General features: G+C 42.0%; 2 protein-coding genes across 9 annotated transcripts in view; both read left to right on the top strand.

Annotated features, from left to right (window-relative positions):
* LOC111974739 (cordon-bleu protein-like 1) overlaps positions 1 to 11,049 on the top strand; it is a 44,797-nt gene extending 33,748 nt beyond the window's left edge. For both annotated transcript variants that reach the window (XM_024002709.2, XM_024002717.2), the window contains 10 exons: positions 1,144 to 1,369; positions 1,596 to 1,652; positions 1,805 to 1,899; positions 2,113 to 2,355; positions 2,506 to 2,620; positions 6,588 to 6,861; positions 7,197 to 7,279; positions 7,932 to 9,373; positions 10,174 to 10,355; positions 10,505 to 11,049. In XM_024002709.2, the coding sequence (XP_023858477.1) occupies positions 1,144 to 1,369; positions 1,596 to 1,652; positions 1,805 to 1,899; positions 2,113 to 2,355; positions 2,506 to 2,620; positions 6,588 to 6,861; positions 7,197 to 7,279; positions 7,932 to 9,373; positions 10,174 to 10,326 (2,688 nt within the window). In that variant the 3' untranslated portion in view covers positions 10,327 to 10,355; positions 10,505 to 11,049. The remainder of the gene's footprint in view (positions 1 to 1,143; positions 1,370 to 1,595; positions 1,653 to 1,804; positions 1,900 to 2,112; positions 2,356 to 2,505; positions 2,621 to 6,587; positions 6,862 to 7,196; positions 7,280 to 7,931; positions 9,374 to 10,173; positions 10,356 to 10,504) is intronic.
* Positions 11,050 to 11,376: 327 nt separating this feature from the next.
* LOC111974704 (growth factor receptor-bound protein 14) overlaps positions 11,377 to 26,663 on the top strand; it is a 51,878-nt gene continuing 36,591 nt past the window's right edge. The window contains exons 1-4 of one of the 7 annotated variants that reach the window (XM_024002656.2): positions 11,377 to 11,533; positions 11,688 to 11,741; positions 19,603 to 19,817; positions 21,177 to 21,309. In XM_024002656.2, the coding sequence (XP_023858424.1) occupies positions 19,630 to 19,817; positions 21,177 to 21,309 (321 nt within the window). In that variant the 5' untranslated portion in view covers positions 11,377 to 11,533; positions 11,688 to 11,741; positions 19,603 to 19,629. The other 6 variants (XM_070447213.1, XM_024002665.2, XM_024002698.2 and 3 more) reach the window with 6 other exon arrangements.

Below are 26,663 nucleotides of genomic sequence, written 5' to 3'. Positions count from 1 at the left end.
CACACACACACACACACACACACACACACACACACACAGTACCAGTCATTTGGACACCTACTCATTCAAAAATGTATTTTTACTATTTTCTACATTGTAGAATAATAGTGGAGACATCAAAACTATGAAATAACACATGGAATCATGTAGTATCCAAAAAAGTGTTAAACAAGTCAAAATATATTTAACATTTTAGATTCTTCAAAGTAGCCACTGCCTTGATGGCAGCTTTGCACACACTTGGTATTCTCTCAACCAGCTTCACCTGGAATGCTTTTCCAACAGTCTGGAAGGAGTTCCCACATATGCTGGCCCAAGCAAGTCTCTTCTTCTTATTGGTGTCCTTTTAGTAGTGGTTTCTTTGCAGCAATTCGACCATAAAGGCCTGATTCACACAGTCTCCTCTGAACAGTTGATGTTGAGATGTCTGTTACCTGAACTCTGTGAAGCATTTATTTGGGCTGCAATTTCAGAGGTGCAGTTAACTCTAATGAACTTGTCCTCTGCAACAGAGGTAACTCTGCGTCTTCCTATCATGTGGCGGTCCTCATGAGAGCCAGTTTCATCATATCGCTTGATGGTTTTTGCAACTGCGACTGCAGTTCATGAAATTTTCCGCATTGACTGACCTTCATGTCTTAAAATAATGATGGACTGTCATCTCTTTGCTTATTTGAGCTGTTCTTTCTATAATATGGACTTGGTCTTTTACCAAATAGAGTTATATTTTATATACCACCCCTACCTTGTCACAACACAACTGATTGGCTCAAACAAATTAAGAAGGGTTGAAATTCCACTATTTAACTTTTAACAAGGCATACCTGTTAATTGAAATGCATTCCAGGTGACTACCTCCATGAAGGTGGTTGAGAGAATGCCAAGAGTGTGCAAAGCTGTCATCAAGGCAAAGGGTGGCTACTTTGAAGAATCTCAAATATAAAATATATTTTGATTTGTTTAACACTGTTTTGGTTACTACATGATTCCATATGTGTTATTTCATAATTTCGATGTCTTCACTATTATTCTGCAATGTAGAAAATATTTAGGTGTGTTCAAACTTTTGACTGGTACTATATATATATATATATATATGACTTTTTCAAACAGTCTAATAATCACATTTATTTGATTCTCCAGGCAACCGTCCGTCTGGTAATAAACTATAAAAAGACCCAGAAGACTATACTAAGAGTCAGCCCTCGAGTCCCCCTTGAAGACCTCTTACCATCTATTTGTGACAAATGTGAATTTGACCGACAGAGCACATTTTTATTGAGAGATGCCCAATCTGAGGATCCTTTGGATTTGACCTGTTCTCTCAATGATTTTGCAATAAGGGAGGTTTATGCAACGGACACAAAAGGTAAGGGCTTCTCTGATAAAAACAACAGCCTTCAACGTTCATTAATCTGAATAATTACCAATTCTGAACTAATCTCGGCACCCAGAACCAAATCTTGTTGTCTGCCAACAAGATACTTATTCTGTATGAACACTATTCACCATTCATTCATTTTACAACTACGTAGGTATACTCATGTAAATGCTGCATTTACTACCACATATCATTTCCATCTTCTCTTTCACAGCTATGTACTCAGAGGACGTACCTGCCTCTCCTACCCCTACTACCCCAACTCATCTAGGTAATGCAACTCAATTGTATTATGTTTTTACATGTTTTTTTTTTAACCTTATTTTAATTTACTACTGACATTATGCATTTGAAGTCAAGATCATCAAATCTTTGTCAGGGATTTCAGAAATGTCTTCAATAAGATCTATATATTCCTGACAGATACCATTCCACCCAGTAAAGATAAAATGCAGAAGGAGAAAGAAAACAAGGGATTGTTCAGTTTATTCAGGWGGAGTAAGAAGAAACCTGAGCAGGTGTGTTCTTTATCTGTTCACATGCAATCACCAACATTTCTCAGCTCAGTCATTTGCAAGTCAATTTTGGCTGATTAGGAGGATTTGAAAGGGTATGTGTTGGGGAGGGGGGAATATTGTCACAGTCATGTGATTGGCCAGTTTTCTCTTTGCTTACTGCAGAGAACAGGCCCCTGATCAGGATCTGATTGGATGTTTGTTTGCTCTTTAAAGGGAATGACTGCCAGTGCCCCGGCGTCCCCAGTCTTTCCCAGCAAGCCTCGACCTCTTAGCATGAGTTCGCTCAGTGCCCACTCCTCCACATTCAACTGCAACTCCATGGCTTCTGACATGCCAAAGAAGAGACGGGCTCCCCTGCCCCCCATGTTGGTGTCCCAGAGATGCCCCTCTAACCTCAGCCATCGCCAGAGGTCCATCTCCGACTCAGAGCCCGAAGCCCAAAAGGACAGTGACCAGGTGAGTGGTTCTAACCTGACTAGATCTGTGTTCTTTGTTAATGCCAGGTCTGTCGGTAAAATACTGAGTCTGAATTTCCTCAAAATTAGGACTTTATGTCCAGAGCTCTTGATGAATTTGAATGATTATTTTGTCCCTTCTGTTGTGGAGATGGCTGGTCTGAGTCGCAGCACGGAGTCTTCCCTGAAGAGGACGAAGCGCAAGGCTCCTCTACCCCCTGCATCTCCCAGTGTGGTTGTCCATGATGCAGCTTCTCTAGATGGAGGTATGAAAGTTTTTAAATGGATTTAATCCTGCAGTATTGAATTGGCTTGTGCTCAACCTCCTGTATATAGGTTTCAACGTTTTCAGATACAATTTTTTACATGAGGAGGTCACTTGAGTCTATAGCAGGGATCATCAACTAGATTCATCCTCTCAAGAAAAAATCTTGAGTGGATGGTCAGGGGCCCGGAACATAATTACAAATCATTTGTGGAATGCAAATTGACTGCAAGAAGCCCAAACAGATATAATATTTGACTAAAACATATAATTTCAAAACTTGCTTGCATTTGGATACAATCACATACATCTATCTATTATGCATGGGAATACTTTGGAAATTAAAATCACTTGGAACTCATTTGCTGGTGTTCTTACAGTCTTTTATATCCAACAATCCATTCCTTTTTTTTTTTTTTTTTTGGGCTCAGAAAACATGGGGGGCCAGATGGAGAACCCTGGTCTATAGGCTCTTTCAACTGTAATTTAGTACACATTCTTCTCCTGGTTCGTGAGACATTGCTATTATTGCATTTCTGGACAATTTGGCAGAGATTTGGACAATTGTACTTTGGTCTCTAAAGTCAACCATTGATAGTAGTAAGACCAATGGTTGGTCAGTGGAAGTTGCACTCATTTTATTTGGCTCTGATGCCTCCTAGTGGTCGAGACACATTGAGTTAGTTACTGCTTCTGTTCTCGTGATTGAATTTCATTCACAATGAACACCTAGCTACAGTTGTGACTACAGTACTTTACCATTTTATTAGATCTTAATAATAAATATGATGGTAAACATAGTTGTGTTTTTAGTGCCATATCTTTGTTTGCTTATTCTGAAGTTTAATTGTATGCTTGGTAGCTACAAGTCTGAGGGATAAGGTCAACACTGTTGTGATCCAATGGGACATGTACTGTGATATAGTCATTGCATTCTTATGTTTCTTCATATTAAGAGTAAAGACCATGTTCTATAAGTACTTCCTCTCTCTAAACTTGCAGCCTGCAGGTCACCAGAGGAGGGTGTCTGACAGAGTCTGTGCTGCTGCATCTTCCTCCTGTCACTACCCGCTCTGCCCTCTGCTGCATCTTCCACTGTCACTACCGCCCTCTGGCCTCTGCCTTGGCTACCTTCCACTGTCACTACCCGCTCTGCCCTCTGCTGCATCTTCCTCCTGTCACTACCCGCTCTGCCCTCTGCTGCCTCTTTCAGCTCCTCCTCAAGCATGTCCACTTCTCTCTGCGCTGACCTGTTGCTTTTCCTCATGTTTTCTGTCTGTTAGATTAACATGTTCTATTCTGTTTTTCTTYCTGCATGTTTACACCTTCCTGCATGAGTTTTCATTGGCTTATCTTTCAGTGTACTTCAATATAATCAAATAAAGACTATCTGCTATTGATTGAATACCGGCCTTTGGTTATATTTGTTACTGACTAGCTTAGGTTGGATTGTATGTTTTCTGTGAGAGAGGGGTGATCTTTAATGAGCTATCATGACAGTAAGTACATTCTAATCTAACCTGATAATTAAATCTACAGACATACACTCCCAGTCGTTCACCTACAGTAGTAKAGTGCCTTGCAAAAGTATTCATCCCCTTGGCGTMTTTCCTATTTTGTTGCATTACAACCTGTAATTTAAATGTATTTTTATTTGGATTTCATGTAATGGACATACACAAAATAGTCCAAATTGGTGAAGTGAAATTTAAAAAATTACACTAAATAAAAATGGAAAAGTGGTGTGTGCATATGTATTCACTCCCTTTGCTATGAAGTCCATGAATAAGATCTGGTGCAACCAATTACCTTCAGAAGTCACATAATTTGTTAGATTGCACACAGGTGGACTTTATTTAAGTGTCACATGATCTGTCACATGATCTCAGTATATATATATATATACACACCTGTTCTGTAAGTCCCCAGAATCTACAACACCACTATGAAGACCAAGGAGCTCGCCAAACAGGTCAGGGACAAAGTTGTGGAGAAGTACAGATCAGGGTTGGGTAATAAAAAATATCCAAAACTTTAAACATCCAGGGAGTACCATTAAATCCATTATTTAAATAAATGGAAAGAATATTGCACCACAACAAACCTGCCAAGAGCGGGCCGCCCACCAAAACTCACGGACCAGGCAAGGAGTGCATTAATCAGAGGCAACAAAAACCTTCTAGGCAGAGTTCCTCTGTCCAGTGTCTGTTCTTTTTCCCATCTTAATCTTTTCTTTTTATTGGCCAGTCTGAGATATGGCTTTTTCTTTGCAACTCTGCCTAGAAGGCCAGCATCCTGGAATCGCCTCTTCACTGATGACGCTGAGACTGGTGTTTTGCGGGTACTATTTAATGAAGCTGCCAGTTGAGGACTTGTGAGGTGTCTGTTTCTCAAACTAGACACTCTAATGTAATTGTCCTATTGCTCAGTTGTGCACCGGGGCAACCCACTCCTCTTTCTATTCTGGTTAGCGCCAGCTTGCGTTGTTCTGTGAAGGGAGTAGTACACAGCGTAGTACGAGATCTTCAGTTTCTTGGCGATAGCATTCATTTCTCAGAACAAGAATAGACTGATGAGTTTCAGAAGGAAGGGCTTTGTTTCTGGCCATTTTGAGCCTGTAATCAAACCCACAAATGCTGATGTTCCAGATACTCAACTAGTCTGAAGAAGGCCTGTTTCAGTGCTTCTTTAGAACAACAGTTTTCAGCTGTGCTAACATAATTGCAAAAGGGTTTTCCAATTAATAATTAGCCTTTTTAAAATGATAAACTTGGATTAGCTAACACAATGTGCCATTGGAACACAGGAGTGATGGTTGCTGATAATGGGCCTCTGTACGCCTATGTAGATATTCCATAAAACATCAGCTGTTTCCAGCTACAATAGTCATTTACAACATTAAGAATGTRTACACTGTACTTCTGATCAATTTGATGTTATTTTAATGGACAAAAAAATMWGCTTTTCTTTCAAAAACAAGGACAGTTCTAGGTGACCCCAAACTTTTGAACAGTAGTGTAGGTTKTATACACACAGCCCAMAGAGACTTWGTGTAGGATCTATCCATCTAGGCATCTTTTTTTTCTGCTTCTTTGCTACTTGTTTGTGTTCTGTTCCTGTCTTTTGTAATATCTTTCATGTTGTCAGACTTATTTTTTTTTTATTTAACCTGGCAAGTCAGTTAAGAACAAATTTTTATTTACAATGACAGCCTAAGTGAGTGTATTTCATAGAAACGTCAMTTGTAAGTTCAGTATTTGAATACCACACTAGCCATTCATCCCAGATTGTATGAATAAAAGTGTCCTCATAAAGATTTGACTTCTCCATGCTTGTATTGCTCCATTTTCTATCTGCCCTCCCTCCCTCGCTGGCTTCACATAATCAACTTCACAGAGAAAGATCAGACCTGGATGTCTCTCTCTGTGTCCCTCCCTGACGTCCCACGGCTGTTCACTTCAGTTAGACATCACAGACTGCACAGTGAGGAGTCCCAGTTTTGTATAACCAGCCTGCTGAATATTCCTTCTGCTCTCTATTCCTCTGTGACGGCCTTGAAATGCAGAGTGAAGAACTAGAGGGGAATATGAGATGCTACATGTCTTCATTAAGCCCAGTTAACTTGTCTGAAATTTCCCTAACACACAAATGTTATATCTGCAGTTGTGTGACTGTGAAAGTGATGTTAGTAATACTAAATCATCTTTCTATCAGTTTTTATAATATGCTGCTTCATTCTGAAGTAAAGGAGTACTTATTTTCTTATTAGCCGAATTAACTTATTCTCTAAATGAGTCTCGTTTAAATTGAACGTCTGACATTCTCATCCCCATCACAACACACATTACTCATCACACTGCAGTTCTTCATCCCAACTTAGATGAGACATTGCAGATTTTATCTCAATTTTACGATTCTTGATAATTGAAAATGTCCTCTGCAATCTTCTCCATCCTGTTGTGCTGCAGGTGTCCAACTTCCTAATACACTGGAAGAGATCATGGAGCAGGAGGAGACAACTGCCTCCGTGGTCTTCGACTCTATGAGTGATGTCCAGGAGGACGACAGAAGCCTCAACCTGTCAACAGCAGACATCTCCGTGGACGCTGAGAAAACAGAGGCCCTCTCTCCACCGCTGGAGGCCCCAGACACACCATATGCTGAGATGGAGACCTCTTCACCACCCGAGAGCGAGGGCCCAGCAGGGGAAGATCAGGCTTGTGATCTGTCCTCAGATGGCAAGTACGAACTCTAGCAGAGAGTCCTAAGCTTTCCAAAAGGGCTCTTCTGCTGTCCTCATAGGAGAACCCGTTTTGGTTCCAGGTAGAACCCTTTTTGGGTTCCAGGTACTGCAGAACCTTTTTGGGTTCCACGTACTGTAAAACCTTTTTGGGTTCCAGGTAGAATTCTACCTGGAATCAAAAAGGGTTCTTCAAAGGGTTATCCTATGGGGACAGCCAAAGAACCCTTTAGGTTCTAGATAGCACCTTTTTTTCTAAGAGTGTGCAGTATGAATTAAGTAGTTTCTCTTTGACTTGGGTTTTTGCATTGCTTTTCATAACTTCTGTTTTTGACAGACTAGTGCACAGCATGGTGAACAACACTGAGCACACGGATCCCATGCTGATTGCTGAGATGGACACATCTGAAGCTGCAGATGGTATGTTTGCAAGTAGCGATGAATTAAAATATACTGAACAAAAATATAAAGAGGTCCTGGGCTGGCGTGGTTACACGTGGTCTGCGGTTGTGAGGCCGGTTGGACGTACTGCCAAATTCTCTAAAACCACATTGGAGGCAGCTTATGGTGTAGAAATGAACTTTCAATTCTCTGGCAACAGCTCTGGTGGACATTCCTGCAGTCAGCATGCCAATTGCATGCTACCTCAAAACCTGAAGCATCTGTGGCATTGTGTTGTGTGACAAACTGCACATTTTTGGAGTGGCCTTTTGTTGTCCCCAGCACAAGGTGCACCTGTGTAATGATCATGCTGTTTAATCAGCTTCTTGATATGCCACWCCTGTCATGTGGATGGATTATCTTGAAAATGATAAATGCTCGCCAATCGGGATGTAAACAAATTTGTGCACAACATTTGAGKGCAATAAGCTTTCTGTGCATTATGGAACATGTCTGGGATTTTTMWATTTCAGCTCATGAAACATGGGACCAACACTTTACATGTTGTGTTTATATTTTTTTKCAATGTACATTAATGTGTTAACTATGGATGAAATGCTAAAGCTTTAGTAGAAATGTTGGCAAGATCATTGTCTACTTTGTACTAAATCGTGTTTTTTATGTTCTCCAGAAAGCCCTCCTTGCCAAGTTGAGGAAATAGGTGGTCAGACAGACTTGCCATGTAAAGATTACACAACACAAGATGGGGTCAAAGGTGAATGTAGTACTGAGAGCTCTCTTACTATCAGCCCACCAGCAGCCCAGCCTATGACACAGAGTACAGGAACACAGGCCTCAGATCAGCTGGACACTGACCCCTCCTATCGTGAACGGCCAGTGGCCACAAGCACCCCCTGTCCCCCTGCTGAGGATGCCCAGGTCCAGACCGATCTCACACCGCCATGTCCTGTGTCACCACCCCGACAACAGGAAGTGCCTCCCCCTTCTAAAGCTTCTACCTCTGGAACGGTGGGGCTGAAGAAGGACATGGCCACATCTACAGAGGAGCTGCTGATCCCTGCTGACCCCATCACACCTGCCTTATCTCCTGCCTCAGCAGCCCCTCAGTACCAAACGTCCACTCAAAGTGGCCCGGCCCCTCCGAAGCCATCCAATGAGCTGACCAGGGACTACATCCCCAAGGTGGGGATGACTACGTACACTATCGTGCCTCACAAGACTTTGGAGAAACTGAGAAACTTTGAGCTGGAGCCGATGTTGGAATCCCCCAACGTGGCTCTCGAGAAGGAAGTAGGTTCACTTGAACTCAAAGACCGCACTATACAGGCTGAGCAGTTACAGGTCACAGCAGAACAGACCGAGCTGCAGCCTATTGTACCTAGGGAAGACTCCCAATCTCAGCAAGTCAACAGCACCACTACTACTACTACTACTACTAGTAGTAGTAAGAGCACTGTAAATGGCAATGTGGTTGAGCCTATTCACTCCCCCTCAACACCAACAAGAATACTTCCTGCAGGAGATGACAAGATTCCATCCCCCTCTAGTGGGGGAGACCAAGCAGGCTTAATAACAGAGGTCACGGAGATGAAAATTCCACCCGCAACTAAACCCAAGCCTGGCTCTTTCCGCTTGCCACAGCACAAAAGAACACCTGGGTATTATGTAACCTCGGCGGCAGTGAAAAGTTTGAATGCCAGTCCTGGCGCTGGCCAGAGGGAGGCTCCAGGCTGTCTAGTGGCAGCAGCAGCAGCCCAGGCCCTGCAGCTAGTGGAGGAGGACAGATTCCCTCCTCCGGTGCAGTGGGACGAGGAGACATCAGAGGGCGCTGATGTAGTTGACATGGAGCCGAGTGTGCCATCTCCACGGCCCAGTTTTGTCAGGGTGCCCCCATCCCCAGGGCTGAGCCTGGAGAAGCTGAGGAGTTTTGCTGCTCCCAAACCCTACTCTCCTACGACCCCGTCCCGTTTTGCCCAGGCTGTCTCCTCGGCGGTCAAAAGGTCCCAGTCCTTATCCACTGACTCCACCTCACCCTCTCCTCGCTTGCCACCATTCTACCCAATCACAAGCCGCTTTTTAGTCAATGATCCTAAAGGACCATGTAGGGCTATGGTGAGTTGTTGCGGATGTTTTGTGTTATGTGCTTTCTCCATATGAGACTCTGTATTTTCAATATTAGAACATACAGTAGGAATCTGGATATTTATATTCACAGTTCTCTAGACTCTGAAATGACATAAAACCCAAAGAGTTGCTTTTCCCACAAAAGGTTAGGCTTAAATGTTAATTTCTTTGATACTTGTTGTAAAGTTCAAAGCATATGCCTACTTAAAAAAATTATTTGCAGCAGAATCTGTTTCTAGCCGATTAAAAGTGATCGATGTTTCATTGTCAGTGCTATCTCTTTAACCATTAGACTACTCTCAGATGAAGTCTCCAGTCTGCTGTTTTCCCATGTCCTTTAGGGTCAGCTTTGAGACTGTTGAATAACACAGGAAATGGGAGATGTACTCCTCTCTGAGAATGTATATACAATTTTCTCGCAATGAAATTGGAACAGTCTACCATAAGCGTTTGTTCCGAGTTTGTGGCCTGGTAAACAATCCTAGCTGCGTATCCTACCTCTTAGTACTGTACATTGACCTGTGACACGGTCGCCTCCCTAAGAGACTGGGCCAGTGTGCCTGCGTGTCATTGATGTGCTGGTCCCTGTGATCCAGTGGGGAACACTTTTTATCTCCTTGTTAATAGTCTGAGCACACGTCTTTTACCATYTTTATTCCTGAAGGACTCTCTGTACTAGGCCTATACTCGTGTTGTACAGGTGTCTTTCCAGTTTCCTCAGTTGACTGGCACTCTCAGTCCTGAGTCTTGAATGATGGTGTGCATTGTGTCTTCTCTGCTGAGCATAGAGAAGTGACAATGGAGAGGGGGAGGAGAACAAAAGCTTGGAGCTCCAGGAAAGGGGGGACCTGAGCGGTGGCCCAGCCAGTGACATGACTGTTCAGATGGCAGGCCAGAGTGACCCTGAGCAGTGGCTCGGTGTGTGTGTGGAGAGGAGCTGAGAAGTAATGGATCAACGGAGACATCTACGGTAAGCACTAGACTGTACAATAACATGGTGGTACAGCACAATGTCAAGTGGGGCTGCGACAGTGTTACATTCATGTAGTCCGAGTGCCTATATAATGTATGTATAATTACGTTGAGTTAGGTTTCAAGTTCCCTCTTTTGTCTTTTTAGGAGCCTGATGTCCTGCCCTGGAGTCTGTTCGAACATGAGCTGAGGAAAGAGGAATATAAACGTTGTTTGATTCGTTTTTTACGACCTCTGTTGCTAGTCTTAACAWCCTACAAACTGTAGAAAAGACTACTTTTCTGTTCTGTTATGACAAAAATAACTAAGTAGATTATTATTATAGTTATGAAATAATTGTTTGTATTATTATTCACGATTTCTATTTCAAATTTGATGCATATTCTACTTTTCACGTGTGTTATTTTGTCCCAAAAAAGTATATTATTAGTTTCCATACTCAGTTGTAATTATCATCGAGAAAATACAGGAGCCTATTTTAATACTGTCTTTCATTTTGAAGAGGTCAATTTGATGGACCTGAAAGTGGTACTTATAAATCCCTCAGTCCATTTTGTATTTTGTGTTACTCATTTGATTTTGATAAAGCTGTGCCCAGACATACACTGGTATGTAGAGTATTTCTCTGAACATATAATTATGTTATGAATAAAGGTTACTGTCGTGTATATTAAAGTATTATATTGACAATCCATGAGTGTTTCCCACTGAACATTTTTGAATGTAAGTTAAACACTGAATTGCAAAGAAATCCGATACAGAAAACAATGTTATTAGCAGTAAAAATGTTCAGTAATTGAAGTGCAGTTCATAGCATACAACTCACAATCCCATCACAATTAAACAGGACAAAACAACATAATGTAACATATATTAAATAGTGACACCAAAGAAACGTCCCGGATTATACGAATTGCCTTGCAGGCCAGGTTGCACACACACAAAAAAAGTAACTTGATACTTCTCTGCGTACTTGAAACTTTTTCAGGCAAGATCTCAGCGAGTCCTCTTTCAGGTAAAACGTGAGGGTTGTGCATGACGCAACGCGGGAGTAAATATCAACACCTGTCTATGGACATCGCGTGGACTAGATGAGCACGCCACACCGATCTCCAAGACAGCGATGAAGACGAGCGAGGAATCAATATGCAGTAACGTTATTTCAGCGAGTAGCAGGTAGGCTATGTTACAATAAACCGTTTTTAGGGAACACTGATGTAGGATTTGGACAGATAGCTAGCCTACTGTCTATATGATTACTTTTTTGTCCTCGACATACATTGCGTTGTTAGTCATGAGATTTCTTATGTTGACTGGATCTTATTTTCAGACTGTCAATATCTGTGGTCAGTGGCGCATGTTCCGGTGCAATATGCCAGCAAAGGTAAGACACGTGTAGTCTACATGTCTTGTCTATGTCATTGAAGTGATGTAGCCTACCCTGTTGCATCTTCAAATTTGAAAGTTATGCAAAATGATAACTAAAGCCTGTAGGGCTGTAACCCCCCATTATACATTCATAATTCAAACTATTTCCCTTTGTAATCCTTTTCATCTCATTTTGTTTTGTTTACTTTGTGGCATTATGGACATTACACATAGGCTACTATAGCGCTTTATTTCACACTTCTGTAAAATGTCAGTAGGTCGGTCTACTGTTCCGTAAAATGCATAGAAAATAACGTCACTTCAACACTTACGCTACTGCCGTCTGGCGTCAGTCGAAGGAAGTGACTGAGTCGTGGCTTGACATTGAAATCCATATTAGCTACAGCAGGTCAGCGTTTTTCGTCATGAATCTTGTTCTGGAGGCAGCTATGCAAAGTGGTCCAGCTGGCAAAGACAGTCATATTATTATTTTATTTTTTTAAACCTTAACCACATTGCTAACCCTAATGCCTAAACCCAAAATCTACAATTTGTTTTCATACATTTTTACAATATAGCCAATTTTGAATGTTTGAAAGAAGCATGATACACTTGGTGCATAGCCAGTAGGAATGAAATCATTTGGAGAGGGAAAAAAACACTTCTGCTTCCAAACCCAGGGTAGGTTAGAAATTCATTGCTGGTTATTGCCTCATGTAATATTCAGCAAGAAAGGGTGTGTATTTTTTGTAGTTGATAAGGAGACCTCTAAAATATCCACTTATCCCCTGCACTACACTCAGAGGCTAAAACCTCTTCATTCCTAGAGCTTTAGTACATACTCTGGGAGCAGGCTATGCTGTACAGATATAGCTCCTTTTGTCTACATGTTTTAAGTATTTTCTCCTAGAGTTACGAAGTGTGTTTGCTCGACGGGTGCATGTTAATGTTACATTATGCGYTATCTCTATCTTTTGTACGCCCGAGTTCATGCAGTTTAATACAAGGGCATGTGAACCTGGTATTAACTGAGAACTTTACAGATGCTAGTTTGCCTAACTGATAGATTTTGTAGAATAAAAGAATGCTAATTTAACAGCGACTGTATCGCTAAATATACTGTTTAGGTATTATTCCTTTAAAACACAGTATTTGTACTTTTTTTGCTATTCAAGTAAATTCTACATGGATTAGAAAAGTAAGATTACTACAGTATTTAAAGAAAGAATAGTTTACATTGGTTAGATTTTTTTTGCCTCATTTGGCAATTCTGTTATCCATGCAGGTCAGTAAATCTGGGATCACTGAAGCTAGCAGCCTTTTCCCTGCTTTTAGAAGTGATTTGTACAGCAATTAAATTGCTTATACACATTGCTGCTAGACTTAGGAATTCATCATTATCAGTGATTATTGTGTATTCTTCACTTTTAATTGTCACTTTTCAAGGTAATAATAATCATATACTAAGAAAATACTTTCAGGCCTTTCATTTACTAATTGGGATGTATTTTCAGAACTTCCTGCGAAACTATAACATATAACTGACTTGTTCAGTAGTAATGGTCAACTTGCCAAATCATTAGTGAGATCTAACAGATCACAGTGGTCCTGTATTTAGAGGCATGACAATACTCATGACATCATTGGTACTGAATGTCTGGTGCCAGATGTATTTTTTTTCCATTCTTCATCTGACATGACTCGGGACAGAATTCAACTGAGGTAGACACAAGCGGTGGAAAATCCATCAAAAGTCTTGGTAATGAATAATAATACATTTGGATTTGTGAGGCCCCTTTCGTTTAAAAACAGTCTCAAAGTGCTACAGTGGTGGAACGTGATATGTAAATTGCAGACAATGTGTACAGATTCTAATGATCTCGCTACCCCCCCCCCTCTCTCTCTTTGTGTCCCCAATCCTACCCTTCCACCCCCYTAGTTACTTTACTTTAATGCAGCCTACCTAGACATGACTGATTTGGAGGTAGGTAACATTATATCACATTAATATTATATTTCACATTAAATTAGACCTAACTGTAATCTGCCTGTTGCACCTAGCATTGGATTCTTCTGCGTTTAGCTTCGTCACTTCTTGAGTTGGGGCAAAACAACCAAGTTACATAAAACTGTTTTGTCACAGGGTTTTGTCTATTGTTAATCCAGCAGCATGAGGTGTTTTGGCTGCTCAGTCATGCACGTAATGGCTCATACAACATTTCTTTCCAATCAACTAAATTGTCTTGGTTTTTGTGAATCAGAGCATTTTGTTCAAACCGGGACTCCAAGGAATGATAGATTGCGGTGTWATAGCTGTCCTCTTTTCTGCGTCAACAGAGGATGAAGGATTAGAAAAGAAAGCCAGTTTGCTATTTCCATTCTGTGATGTCCCCCATTAGAGCAGCTGATGTTGTAAGTTGTGCTGTAAAGGTCAAATGAGTGAGTTGGTGTTTGATGTGTGCTGTGTTTGTAATGCTCAATTATGTTTCTACGTGACCATCTAAGAATAACTGTTTCTGCACTTTCCATAAGTGCAGTGCCCCTTGCATGTGTGGCTGGAAATAGATGTGGGGAGTATGCTGCTCCGAAGACAAAATAATTTATGATGATGATGAGGATAGTGTTTGCTCAATTACTTCCTATTCTAGCTAGAACATAGTCTAGGGGGCTAGATCATATATTGATGTCAGTCACACTGTACGAGCCCACACCTGTTCCTGGTTTTTCAGCTACAACGATAACCACACAACCTTGACGAAAGACACCTACGCTTTGTTTTGTCTTTATGAGCTTCTGTCATAAATTCTCTTTTCCTTACGAATCCAGCTGTGCCACCGTAAACACTATGTTACTGTACCTGCCCAACTCCTTTCTGTAGGAGCAGCTAACCTGCTGGAACATTGGTTGGAGCTCACCTGTACTCCCCACGTCACTCATGAACGTGAGGTGAGTGGGACTAGGATATTCAGTAAGAACAATGAACTGGGGAACGAGAAGCGCATACAACAGGTTTGTGACGACAGTACATGGCAATGTTGATCTAGCTACTCTAAACTCCTTAGCTCCAAATACATACTGATGACACGTAACTGTACTTCTTACCCTGGATGTAGGCTTGACAAGGCAGACTGTTTTCCGACAAGGTCAGTCTAGTGCTGTGGACTGTCTTCGTGTCGGATCGAGAACTGAGAGGGGATCACTTTCAGTGGGGCTGCTGAAGGCATGAGAATGCAATATGACCTCGGAGAAAGAGCACTAATATGGCTTTGTTTCAGTGCATGTATGTGCAATGAGAGGAACGACCTAGGTCACAGTTAAGGAACGCAAAACGGGTGCCGAAGCTACTGCATGATTGGCCGTTCGCTTTACATGAACTCATAAGTGCTCAACATCTCTTACTTAACCATTACTCCTCATCCATAATGCACACAGAGAATTTACCTCAGCTTTCACCAGCTATTGTCTTATTTTGGGACTGTCATGGTGGCAAGACTGGGAGAGGTGGCACTGACTACTAAAATAGCTTTGGCTCACATCTTCTACTAATGTAATTAGAAAGCATTTGCATTGACTGATAGCGGAAGAATGTGTATCAGTCCAGGGTTATTTTTGGACAGCTCATGCTGCTCGGCCTAAGTGTCCTTGTCTCGGACTTTGCCACTGGAGGACCCCCAGTTCGATTGTTTGAGTAGTCTCTCTCTCTTACGCTGTCGTTCTCTTTCTTTTTCTCTCTGTATGTGTCATCTCTCTCACACGCACACAGGCGCACACATGCACTACACTAAATCACTATTGCGCTGCTTAATGCATCTGTTGAATAAGCATGGGACTATTCACATTCACCTTTACAAAGACTTAAGCAGTTGCATGTCACTTCTGTCCTTTTTATTTGATGGTTTCCTGTTTTGTTGGTGTCATGCTTTGTCAGTGGTGCTCTCCAGAGAGGGGGGCCTTTTCATATGATGGTGTGTCTAAGTGAAAAGGTAACCTAAGCCAGGTGGAGCTGTGTTATTGTGACAGTGCTGTTAGCTCAGGCTCCTTTACACTGGGAGTGCATTACTGGAGGCTCACAGCTCCCTGTCATACAGATCTGTCTGATTTCCATTTAATTGCTAGCTGCTGCTTAAACAACTGAGGGTGCGTCCCAAATGGCACCCAAGTTCTTTTATAGTGCACTACTTTTGACCAGGGGCCATAGGGCTCTGGTCGAAAGTAGTGCACTATGTAGGGGATAGGGTGCCGTTTGGGACGGACTCTGAGAGACACAGAAGCCTCTTCAGTGTGAGCCTGTTCTGGGAATAGATGCTCAGTGTCCTTGTCAAGTAAACCCTTTAGAGCCTGTTTTGTTGTAAACCGTGAAAAGACACAATGATGATGGACATGTGACTAAACATAGATTGTACCATTTTTACTCTTTTCAGAGATTTATCTGATGGCTCTTGCGTTGACTTAAGAATCCAATAATTGAGTAATAAGAACTTTACTCAGAACAAGTGATATTCAGGTAGAGTGGGACTTTTAATGGCATTTGCCATAGATTTTGTTTTTGCAATTTAAGTAGCACTTTGAAAAGTTGCTCCTGTACAGATATTGGCCACTTTTCAGATTTGAAGCACATAACAATAATTATCACACGCAAACAGCCAAGAGCAAATTAATGTTCAATGTCTACTTACTAATAAAGTGGAAGTAGTCATCATTGGAGTAGGGCAATTCCACGGAAGCAGAATGATGCTGATACTCTTTAGAAGTATGCAAAACAAAAACCATTGATTGGAAAGTTAAACCATACAATCTATGCACAAGGACTACTTTGAACAATTTCCACATAAATTTTTACAGAAACACATGTACTTGAAGAACAGCGCAGATGTAAAGTTTGGTAACAGAATGACAGTAAAATCTCCCTCAGTTTTTTATGTGACCACTTATTCCTTATTAAGTTAAATACCTACTCCGAATTAAGATTCAAGGATGTCTGGAGAAAGAATGGGGTATCAAGCTATGATATTACACATTGAATGATATTACACATTGAATTTGGGGGGGGGGGTGGATTACCCCCCCTCAACTGTGGTTTATGACTTCTATGAATTCAATTCTATTGCAGACATTCTGTTATCGATTTGGTAACAGAATGATGTGTTTTAATAAATTATACACCAAATTGTTATCAGTAAAAACACAAACTAATTGGTAGGTGTAACTTTACTTGTTACTTTGTGGACTTTCATTATCCTCCCTCATGAGGGAGAGAAATGTGAAAATATCTTAAAGATATGTGGGGTTTTGGTAACAGAATGACAAGACACTAGGCAATATTTCTTAAACTTACAGAAGGAAAATCATTTCTGTGAAACTAAATGTTGATATTAGTTGGCAGGGGTCTTTACTTAAACATTATTGTGTTTTGAAGTATTTACAGTGCATTCGGAAGGTATTCAGACCCCTTGACCTTTCCACATTTTATTGCGTTACAACCTTATTCTAAAATTGATTCAATAATTTTCCCCCCTCATCAATCTACACACAATACCCCTATAATGACAAAGCGTCATTTTRGCAAATGTATTATTATTATTTTTTAAGGATACCTTAWTTACATAAYTATTCAGACCCTTTGCTATGAGACAAGAAATTGAGCTCAGGTGCATCCTGTTTCCATTGATCATCCTTGATGTTTCTACAACTTGAATGGAGTCCACCTGTGGTAAATTCAATTGATTGGAAAGTCACACACCTGTCTATATAAGGTCCCACAATTGACAGTGCATGTCAGAGCAAAAACCAAGCCATAAGCTCCGAGACAGGATTGTGTCAAGGCACAGATTTGGGGAAGGGTACAAAACAATGTCTGCAGCATTGAAGGTCCCCTAGAACACAATGGCCTCCATCATTTTTCAATAGAACAGGTTTGGAACCACCAAGACTCTTCCTAGAGCTGGCCGCCCGGCCAAACTGAGCAATCAGGGGAGAAGGGCCTTGTTCAGGGAGGTGACAAACCCGATGGTCACTCTGACAGAGCTCCAGAGTTCCTCTGTGGAGATGAGAGAACCTTACAGATGGACAACCATCTATGCAGCACTCTACCAATCAGGCTTGAAAAACAAGATTCTCTGGTCTGATGAAACCAAGATTGAACTCTTTGGCCTGAATGCCAAGTGTCACGTCTGGAGGAAACCTGGCACCATCCCTGCGGTGAAGCATGGTGTTGACAGCATCATGCTGGCTGTGGTGATGTTTTTCAGCAGCAGGGACTGGGAGACTAGTCAAGATCGAGGGAAAGCTGAACGGAGCAAAGTGCAGAGATCCTTCATGAAAACCTGCTCCAGAGCGCTCAGGACCTCAGATTGGGGCGAAGGTTCACCTTCCAACAGGAAAACGACCCTAAGCACACAGCCAAGACAATGCAGAAGTGTCTTCGGGACAAGTCTTTGAATGTCCTTGAGTGGTCCAGCCAGAGCCTGGACTTGAACCCGATCGAACATCTCTGGAGAGACCTGAAAATAGCTGTGCAGCGATGCTCCCCATCCAACCTTACAGAGCTTGAGAGGACATACAGAGAAGAATGGGAGAAACTCTCCAAATACAGGTGTGCCTAGCTTTTAGATCATACCCAAGAAGGCTGTAATCGCTGCCAAAGATTCTTCAACAATGTACTGAGTTTTTATTTTTTATAAATTTGCACATACAAAGCAGTTTTTGCTTTGTCATTATTGACTATTGTGTYTAGATTGAGGGGGCGAAAAAACTATTTCATCAATAAGGCTGTAATGTAACAAAATTTGAACAAAGTCAAGGGGTCTGAATAATTTCTGAATGCACTGTATAATACCTTTTTTAATACATTTTTTGTTTGACCAGCAATCAAAGCCTTTGGTTATTCCAAATTTTTATGATGTAAAATGGTAGAAAAATTTACATGTGCTTTAATTTCCCCAAAACTTGGCTTGACTTTGGTGCTAATGGGGCTTTTTACATGGAAATACCCAGTTAAAAACATTTGCTACGTTTTGTATTGACCGAAGTCATCTAGATTTCAGCAAGCTAAGTAAACTGGTACTGCGACCAGATGTTACCTTAATCACATGCAGGCAGTCATTATCTACAGTAGCCTCTCAACCCCAGCCCAGTCTCTGTTACACATTACCTTTCAGATAGATGTTATCGCATCAACCATCCCCCCACACATAATGCCTGGCTGGCTATCACAGAATGACATAGACTACCACGCCACAGCCCACCACACCACAGCTGAGTCACTCTGTCTGGGATATTCTCCACATGCATCTAGTCCAGCACAGGGCTCAGTTTAAAGTGGAGTCGGGACCTCAGTGTGAAGTCTGTGACAAAGGAACAGTTGGTCTTACAGTCTGGCAAACCTCCAGGACTCATTACAGAGATAAGTTGCATACCAACAACGAACAACCCTTTGTGGAAGTGTGCTTTGTGTGCAGGTCTGCTTTCCAGGTAGTACAAAAATAAATCGTTTAATTAAAGAAATACAAGAAGTAAAAAAAAAAGAGGGTAAATTAACAACTAAAACCAGGGGGAAAAGCCAGACAGGGAGAGAGACACATTTGTGGATTTGAATACGTCACTGTGTCAAAGCGAAGAGGGCTCATTTGGGAGTCATTGCGTTAAAAATAACTTTATTGTGGTGGATCATGTTTTGGTAGGAGGGTTCATTTTGCCCCACTGGGCCAGCCTCATGGGCAGCAGATGAGCCTTGCGGAGAAGCTTGTGTCTGCTGTGTGCTGTGATCAGACAGAGGAGCCCAGCCAGCTCTCGCTCCCGCTCTCACTTTGCTCTGCTCTGCTACTGCCCTGCACACTCTACACGCCAATCCAACAGCTCGTCTCTTTTCTCTGCTCCAGATGATGCCTTGGAAATAGCCGGCCCCCATGAGTGATATGAATAACACACTGGAAGACATACACACCTCTGGCTGCCTCGGAGAGAAAGCAGAGATTTTTGGGAGTGGGAAGGGTAATGTGAGTGGCTCTTCCAGCCCGTCCCTCATCCCTTTGCATGCTTCTTTACAACCACCAAATGCCCAGCCCTCCAAGACTGCTGTCTGCAAAGGAAATAGGTATGGTTTATTTCTCCTTTGGAATGGCTGCTGTGAATGAGTGTGATTTACTGTATTTTTTAAACTTATTTTTAGTCTGTTTTCAATGAACTGTCTAAAACACAAACCTCATAAATGTGTTAGTAATATAAATCCCAGCATTTCCTCCAAGAGCCTCAGCATATCTATCTTACTTTATACTGTAACTCACTACTTGAAGTTAATCTTTAACATATGTGATTAGTGAGCTCATACAATATGCTCTCCTACAGAGGAATAGTACACCCTTTGTGTTTGCAGCGGTAGGGCACAGAAGTCCCAGTTGAAAAATAGCTGTAGACTTTGTACCTGTAAACACTTGTGGTGAACACACAACTGTCAACGAGAGGATAGTTTTAGCCAATTTGAATAGTACACTGAAAGAACTGGACTCGAATCAAGCACCTGTTACTTTTCTGCTTGTAATTAGTAACTTAGTAACCGCTGTGTGTTTACAGAGCAGTAAGGAAATGTCAACGTGAGCCACCTTTTTTACCATTCAAGGCCTTCACTTATAAACTCTGTTTCCTATCTTCTCATGCTACTACCGGAGAATGTGGTGACGCTTTTGTCAGCCTGGTCATTCCCACACGGACATCGATTTAGATGTGAACGGATTAAACGGACACGCTTTGAGAAGTAAACAACAGAACGGCCGTCAAGGCCGCACCCTCGTACATGACACTATCAGAAATCCATATCAGATAAACAGAAGGATTATACACTGTATTTCAGTTGTGGATTCACTATGCATGAATGGGGCGACATGGGTATACAGATTGTAGCCTATACAGAATGTATAGAGAGGGTGTATCACCAAACTCTATCTTGATTAATGTCGCATTTAATGGGATTAATGCTAACTTGGAGAGAACTAGGCTCCAAAGTGCTATTTCTAAGCGGCCTCTGAGGTGGAGGGTACATTGTTATCTATTGTTTTATCAAATATCGGTTTGTCCCTCTGCTGGGTGTGTTGTCTGACTGGCTGAGAGTGTGTGGGGGGGGCAACACAGTCGCAGACACAGTGACTGGCCGTCAGCCATGTCTGTCTGGGAGGATCACCTGTTCAGTCATACTGAATCCCTTCGAATGTACAGAAGACACATTGTCCTCATCAAAGGCCCCGACAATAGAGAGGAGGTATAGAACACAAGTTGGCCATACGCAAGCTTTAGTTTGGGTATGGACTGTAAAATCTGATGTCTCAGATAGAAGCTAAGGAGATCCCTATGACTCTCTGTAGGCTCCAGACCGATAGTCCTCCAGCAATCTGATATACAGTCCCAATGACATTACCAAGGCTGCCTCTGTTTAATATACTTCTTCTTTCCCTTTCTCCAGGAAGAGTGAAGAGGGAGAGGAGACTGTGCTGACTGACCCATTTCCAAACCCTTTCCCAGAACTTATTCCCTCAACCGTCTCATCCCTTGTCTCTGATTGTTTATTACCCTGGACCAAAAGCGGCGCAACTCAAGTGAGCAGACATTTTATTCCAGTCTGCGTTCTCTGTATATTATATTATAGAAAACACCAATTCCCCCTCTTATGTTTTCCAGTTGAAAACCTCAGGCATTACATGTGATTCTAAATAGCATGGTACTGACAGAAAACAAAAAACTAGCCGCAAGACACGTGTCAATTTAAATTCACCCATAGCTCGGTCATGTTTGGCTTGCGCTAAGCATCTGATACTGCAGGGCGTGAGGACGCAGAACCAGTTGTGCAAGTATGAAAATGAGGGGTTGAGAATGCCGTGTCAGCACACTCTACAGGGAATCCACACTACGTGTGATTGTGAGATCCGGTCTTTACCTAGGTTCTGTATCAGCACTAGTGTTACAATGAACAGCACACCTGGTCTAATGGCTAATGTCAAAATGAATGCAGTACATCCGGATTAGGGTGACATTTGGGACGAAGCCATAGAAAGTTGGAGAGAGTGGTGACTGAAGGAGGTYAATGTGGGGGGAGAGGAGACCTGGCACTAGGTCAGCGTTCACTCCTTACTAGATCCCTGGCTCTGTTTTGGTTCTGCTTGATCTCATCACATGGAATTCCTGTGCTTAAATGGATAACTCTTCAGTACCTTAACTTGTCCCTATACCTATGTAATAACTGTAGTGACAACATTGTAGTTACGTATATAGAAACTGCGACGCAATTACGCGGGGAGAGTTTATCGGTATAGGTTATTTGTGTACACGCGGCTGTCTCCCGCCTAGAACGGAGAAGAGAGAATTAACGTTTAGGTTTTGGGGGTTAGGTTTCTTAATTCACCTTACAGCAGATGCATGGTTATTGTACATTACTTTAACTTAAAGTAAGATTTAAAAAATGTTTTATACTTTTTTGATAGGGGATTCGATTCAGCCTGCGCTACGGAAAACCATACAACATGGTCACACAACTGCTCTTGCTGTTCCTGGTCTACAGAAAATCATTTAAAATTATGTAATTAGTGAAGTAAAAAAAAAAAAATGAATCTAATTTTAATTTGTGTGAAAACATTAACATCTCATTGTAGGTCAGGAGCAATGTTTTTTTTTTTTATACTGCACGGATTTGATTCGATTTGTGCCAATGTTGAATCTGTACTGTATGATGTATGTGCTTTTACAGAACCCATGCTCGGTGCCATTTACTAAACTGGGAGCACATTCATTATGTTCCAAGCTAACAATTATGGTTATGCTTTAAGAAATGACTGAACGTCAAAACGGAAAGCCTGCTATATATTATCCCCAAGACTGTCAAGTCAGGCTGGCTGTGGCTCGTTCGATGACCACACCACCCATTCCCTGGAGGCGATTGGTTCCCTGCAGGTGTTAATTACATTCACTGGGTATCTCTGGCTGAGGGAGGGGAGGGGATGAGGCAAGGGGGGTTAGCCCAACTCAGGCCTCTGAGTCATGGTAAAGCCTGAAATTACAGAGCTCAGTGCTAACCAAAGAAAATCAGCAGCATTAGACCTCGCTCCTCAGCTTTTAATAATGAGTTGCTTTCAGAATGTATTTGTCATTCTCCAGTTGTCTCCGGCGCCCATGCGATTTAGAATACTTTGTGATTTGCTCAAGGGAGGTGATCAGATTGTTGTTTGTTCTTCTGTATACAGTCTGATAAGATGATTGTAGAGCTCGATTATCTTCCCAAAGAAACGAAAGTGTCAGTCTTCACTTGATACAGCAGTCTCAAATGAGCCCTTTATACCCGATCCCCTTTCCACTTGACCCAGGATTCACATTGAAAAATTAGAGTGGTTGCATTTCTCTAATGATCCCCTCGCTCTATTGTTTAAAAAAAAGTCCAAAGGATTAGCATGGATTTGGCTTTCTCTTTTGATTGTCAAGAGTGAAATACTTGGATTTCTCAGCATTGAAGAAGTATGCAGAATGACACCTTGGTGACCTCGGGCTGGAACAGTGTGGCTCCTTGTTAGCCTGTCTCAATGTGCTCCTTATGTAACACAATGATGAGAGCTGCATTCTCACCTGATTAGGCTGACAGGCTTTCACTCAGCCTTTTGAGCTGTTCCATTGTCGAGACAAAGGGAATATGTCAGACTGACCAGCTGTTTATGTGTCACAATCCCCCAGTCGCAGGGTCACGACCCATCCTCAGCAGCACTTGAGAAACCAGTGAAATCACTGCCCTAGCCCCATAAATGGGTGTGACAAGTCTGTCTATTGAATCCCCCAGGCTGTCTTTGAGGGTAGTCGGTCTCTAGGCAAAATTATTTACTCTCAACATTTTAAAGTGGGGCTGAACTTCCTGATTTAMRCTTGGTTTCAATTCTCCTCATTAGGTAATGTGACTGAGAATGAGATCTGGGTCTTGGAGGCTTTGGAGTGTGTTTGAATGGGGGAAGCGTTTGTACTCTCACTCTGCCAAAACAGTACATAGTTACAGTCAACCTTCTAGATAACTTGAAAGTCAAATCAGAGGGGTATACTATGATTTGAAGCTAGATCTATTCAGGGTTTTCTAAAGTTAGCCAGCTTCAGTTAGCTTCACATTCCAGACAGACTTCATCCGTACTACGATGGTGGATATTGCTCATCCGCTTGCTGCTAACTCCAACGGGCTTGTAACTGCGCGTGCATGTCGTACGTTGCTAGTCGAACGCCGAACTCTTCATTGAGAAAACATCAATCCATGGGGGTCGTTCGATGTCATTTCAGCAAACCATGCCACCCACCATCTGACATAGAGGACTTATATTAGTTATTGGGGTGTGATTGACGTGGGGTGTGGGGGGTCCGTGGGTGGATTTTGAAAATGTATTTGCATTCTTCATCTCTAACTCATTGTTAGAAACAAATGTGGTCCAAATCGGATGTTAGGTACTAAACTCAGCAAAAAAAGAAACGTCCTCTCACTGTCAACTGAGTTTATTTTCAGGAAACTTAACGTGTAAATATTTGTATGAACATAACAAGATTCAACAATAGACATAAACTGAACAAGTTCCACAGACATGTGACTAACAGAAATMGAATAATGTGTCCCTGAACAAAACGGGGTCAAAATCAAAAGTAACAGTCAGGATCTGGTGTGGCCACCAGCTGCATTAAGTACTGCAGTGCATCTCCTCCTCATGGACTGCAGCAGATTTGCCAGTTCTTGCTGTGAGATGTTACCCCACTCTTCCACCAAGGCACCTGCAAGTTCCCGGACATTTCTGGGGGGAATGGCCCTAGCCCTCACTCTCCAATCCAACAGGTCCCAGACGTGCTCAATGGGATTGTTATCCGGGCTCTTCGTTGGCCATGGCAGAACACTGACATTCCTGTCTTGCAGGAAATCACGCACAGAACGAGCAGTATGGCTGGTTGCGTTGTCATGCTGGAGGGTCATGTCAGGATGAGCCTGCAGGAAGGGTAGCACATGAGGGAGGAGGATGTCTTCCCTGTAATGCACAGCATTGAGATTGCCTGCAATGACAACAAGCTCAGTTCGATGATGCTGTGACACACCGCCCCAGACCATGACGGACCCTCCTCCTCCCAATCGATCCCGCCCTAGTGTACAGGTTCTCYGTGTAACGTTCATTCCTTCGACAATAAATGCGAATCCCACTATCACCCCTGGTGAGACAAAACCGCGACTCATCAGTGAAGAGCACTTTTTGCTAGTCCTGTCTGGTCCAGCGATGGTGGGTTTGTGCCCATAGGCGACGTTGTTGCCGGTGATGTCTGGTGAGGACCTGGCTTACAATAGGCCTACAAATCCTTATTCCAGCCTCTCTCAGCCTATTGCGGACAGCCTGAGCACTGATGGAAGGATTGTGCGTTCCTGGCGTAACTTGGGCAGTTGTTGTTGCCATCCTGTACCTGTCCCGCAGATGTGAAGTTCAGATGTACCGATCCTGTGCAGGTGTTGTTACACGTGGTCTGCCACTGCGAGGACGATCAGCTGTCCGTCCTGTCTCCCTGTAGCGCTGTCTTAGGCGTCTCACAGTACGGACATTGCAATTTATTGCCCTGGCCACATCTGCAGTCCTCATGCCTCCTTGCAGCATGCCTAATGCACGTTCACGCAGATGAGCAGGGAACCTGGGCATCTTTCTTTTGGTGTTTTTCAGGTTCAGTAGAAAGGCCTCRTTAGTGTCCTAAGTTTTCATAACTGTGACCTTAATTGCCTACCGTCTCCTTAACCTGTTAGTGTCTTAACTACCTTTCCACGGGTGCATGTTCATTAATTGTTTATGGTTCATTGAACAAGCATGGGAGACAGTGTTTAAACCCTTTACAATGAAGATCTGTGAAGTTATTTGGATTTTTAKGAATTATCTTTGAAAGACAGGGTCCTGAAAAAGGGACGTTTCTTTTTTTGCTGAGTTTATATTTATTGAATATTATATTAATCCTATAAATTAAAATGGCCAATTAGGGTACAATCAGCTAGATTAATTTCTCAGAGATCAAATTATATTTCAACAAAATAATGTTGCATCAATGCTAATCCTATCGTTTTCTAACAGAAACTATTTCAGAACAATCTGAGATGGTGGGTGTTTCTTGTGCTTTATGAGGTGGAATGACCCATGGGCGAGTCGGTGCCACATTTTCATTTGTGCCGAAATCAAAATGTCAGAAAAGTTATCTTGCAAATTCAGCAGGCTATGGTGTGAAATAGGCTTGTTGAAGTGTCGTTTTTCATTTATTACTTATCGTTAATGTCGTCTTTGGTGTGCTTATCAATGCACAAGCAACTTTTTTCTCACTCCTATCGATAAAATAGTTGTATTTAGTCATATACAAGTTTTACTGTGCGTGAAGTTTCTAATGCATTCTGTCATTACTAAATGTGTCATGTGATAGGTATTTTAGCATTATAATTTTTTAACACACAAACAATAACCATGTGTGTGACATGTATACTTTTGTTTCAAAGTAGATTTGTTTGACTACCAAGAAACACTCTGTGTCACCCTGATTTAGCCCACTGCAGTAAAAGGTTAATAAAATATGTAATCAGTCTTCTAACTCAAATGAAAGGGATGATGACTCAATCTTTGCGAGAGGGAAGGTACCTGATTTCATTGGTCTTCACCCCTGAGTTAACCTGCCCTGAGTTAGCCTGCCCGGGACAGATTAGTACTAAAGGGTTCTTTGCAATATAGATTTTCCTAGCTAAAAGCTGAGCCGCTATCGTAGTACTGGTTATCCCGAGTTGAACTGAGTTGACCATCAGAAAGTATTCACACCCCCTTTGACTTTTTCCAAATTTTGTTGTTACAGCCTGAATTTAAATATTCCATAATGTGAAAGTGGAATTATTTTTTTAGAATTTTATTTAAATTAATAAAAAATGAAAGCTGAAATAGTT

Source organism: Salvelinus sp. IW2-2015, linkage group LG2 (genome assembly GCF_002910315.2).
Source record: "Salvelinus sp. IW2-2015 linkage group LG2, ASM291031v2, whole genome shotgun sequence".
Taxonomy (NCBI): Eukaryota; Metazoa; Chordata; class Actinopteri; order Salmoniformes; family Salmonidae; genus Salvelinus; species Salvelinus sp. IW2-2015.
Note: the sequence above shows the minus strand (reverse complement) of the source record. Positions and strands in the feature narration are given on the sequence as shown.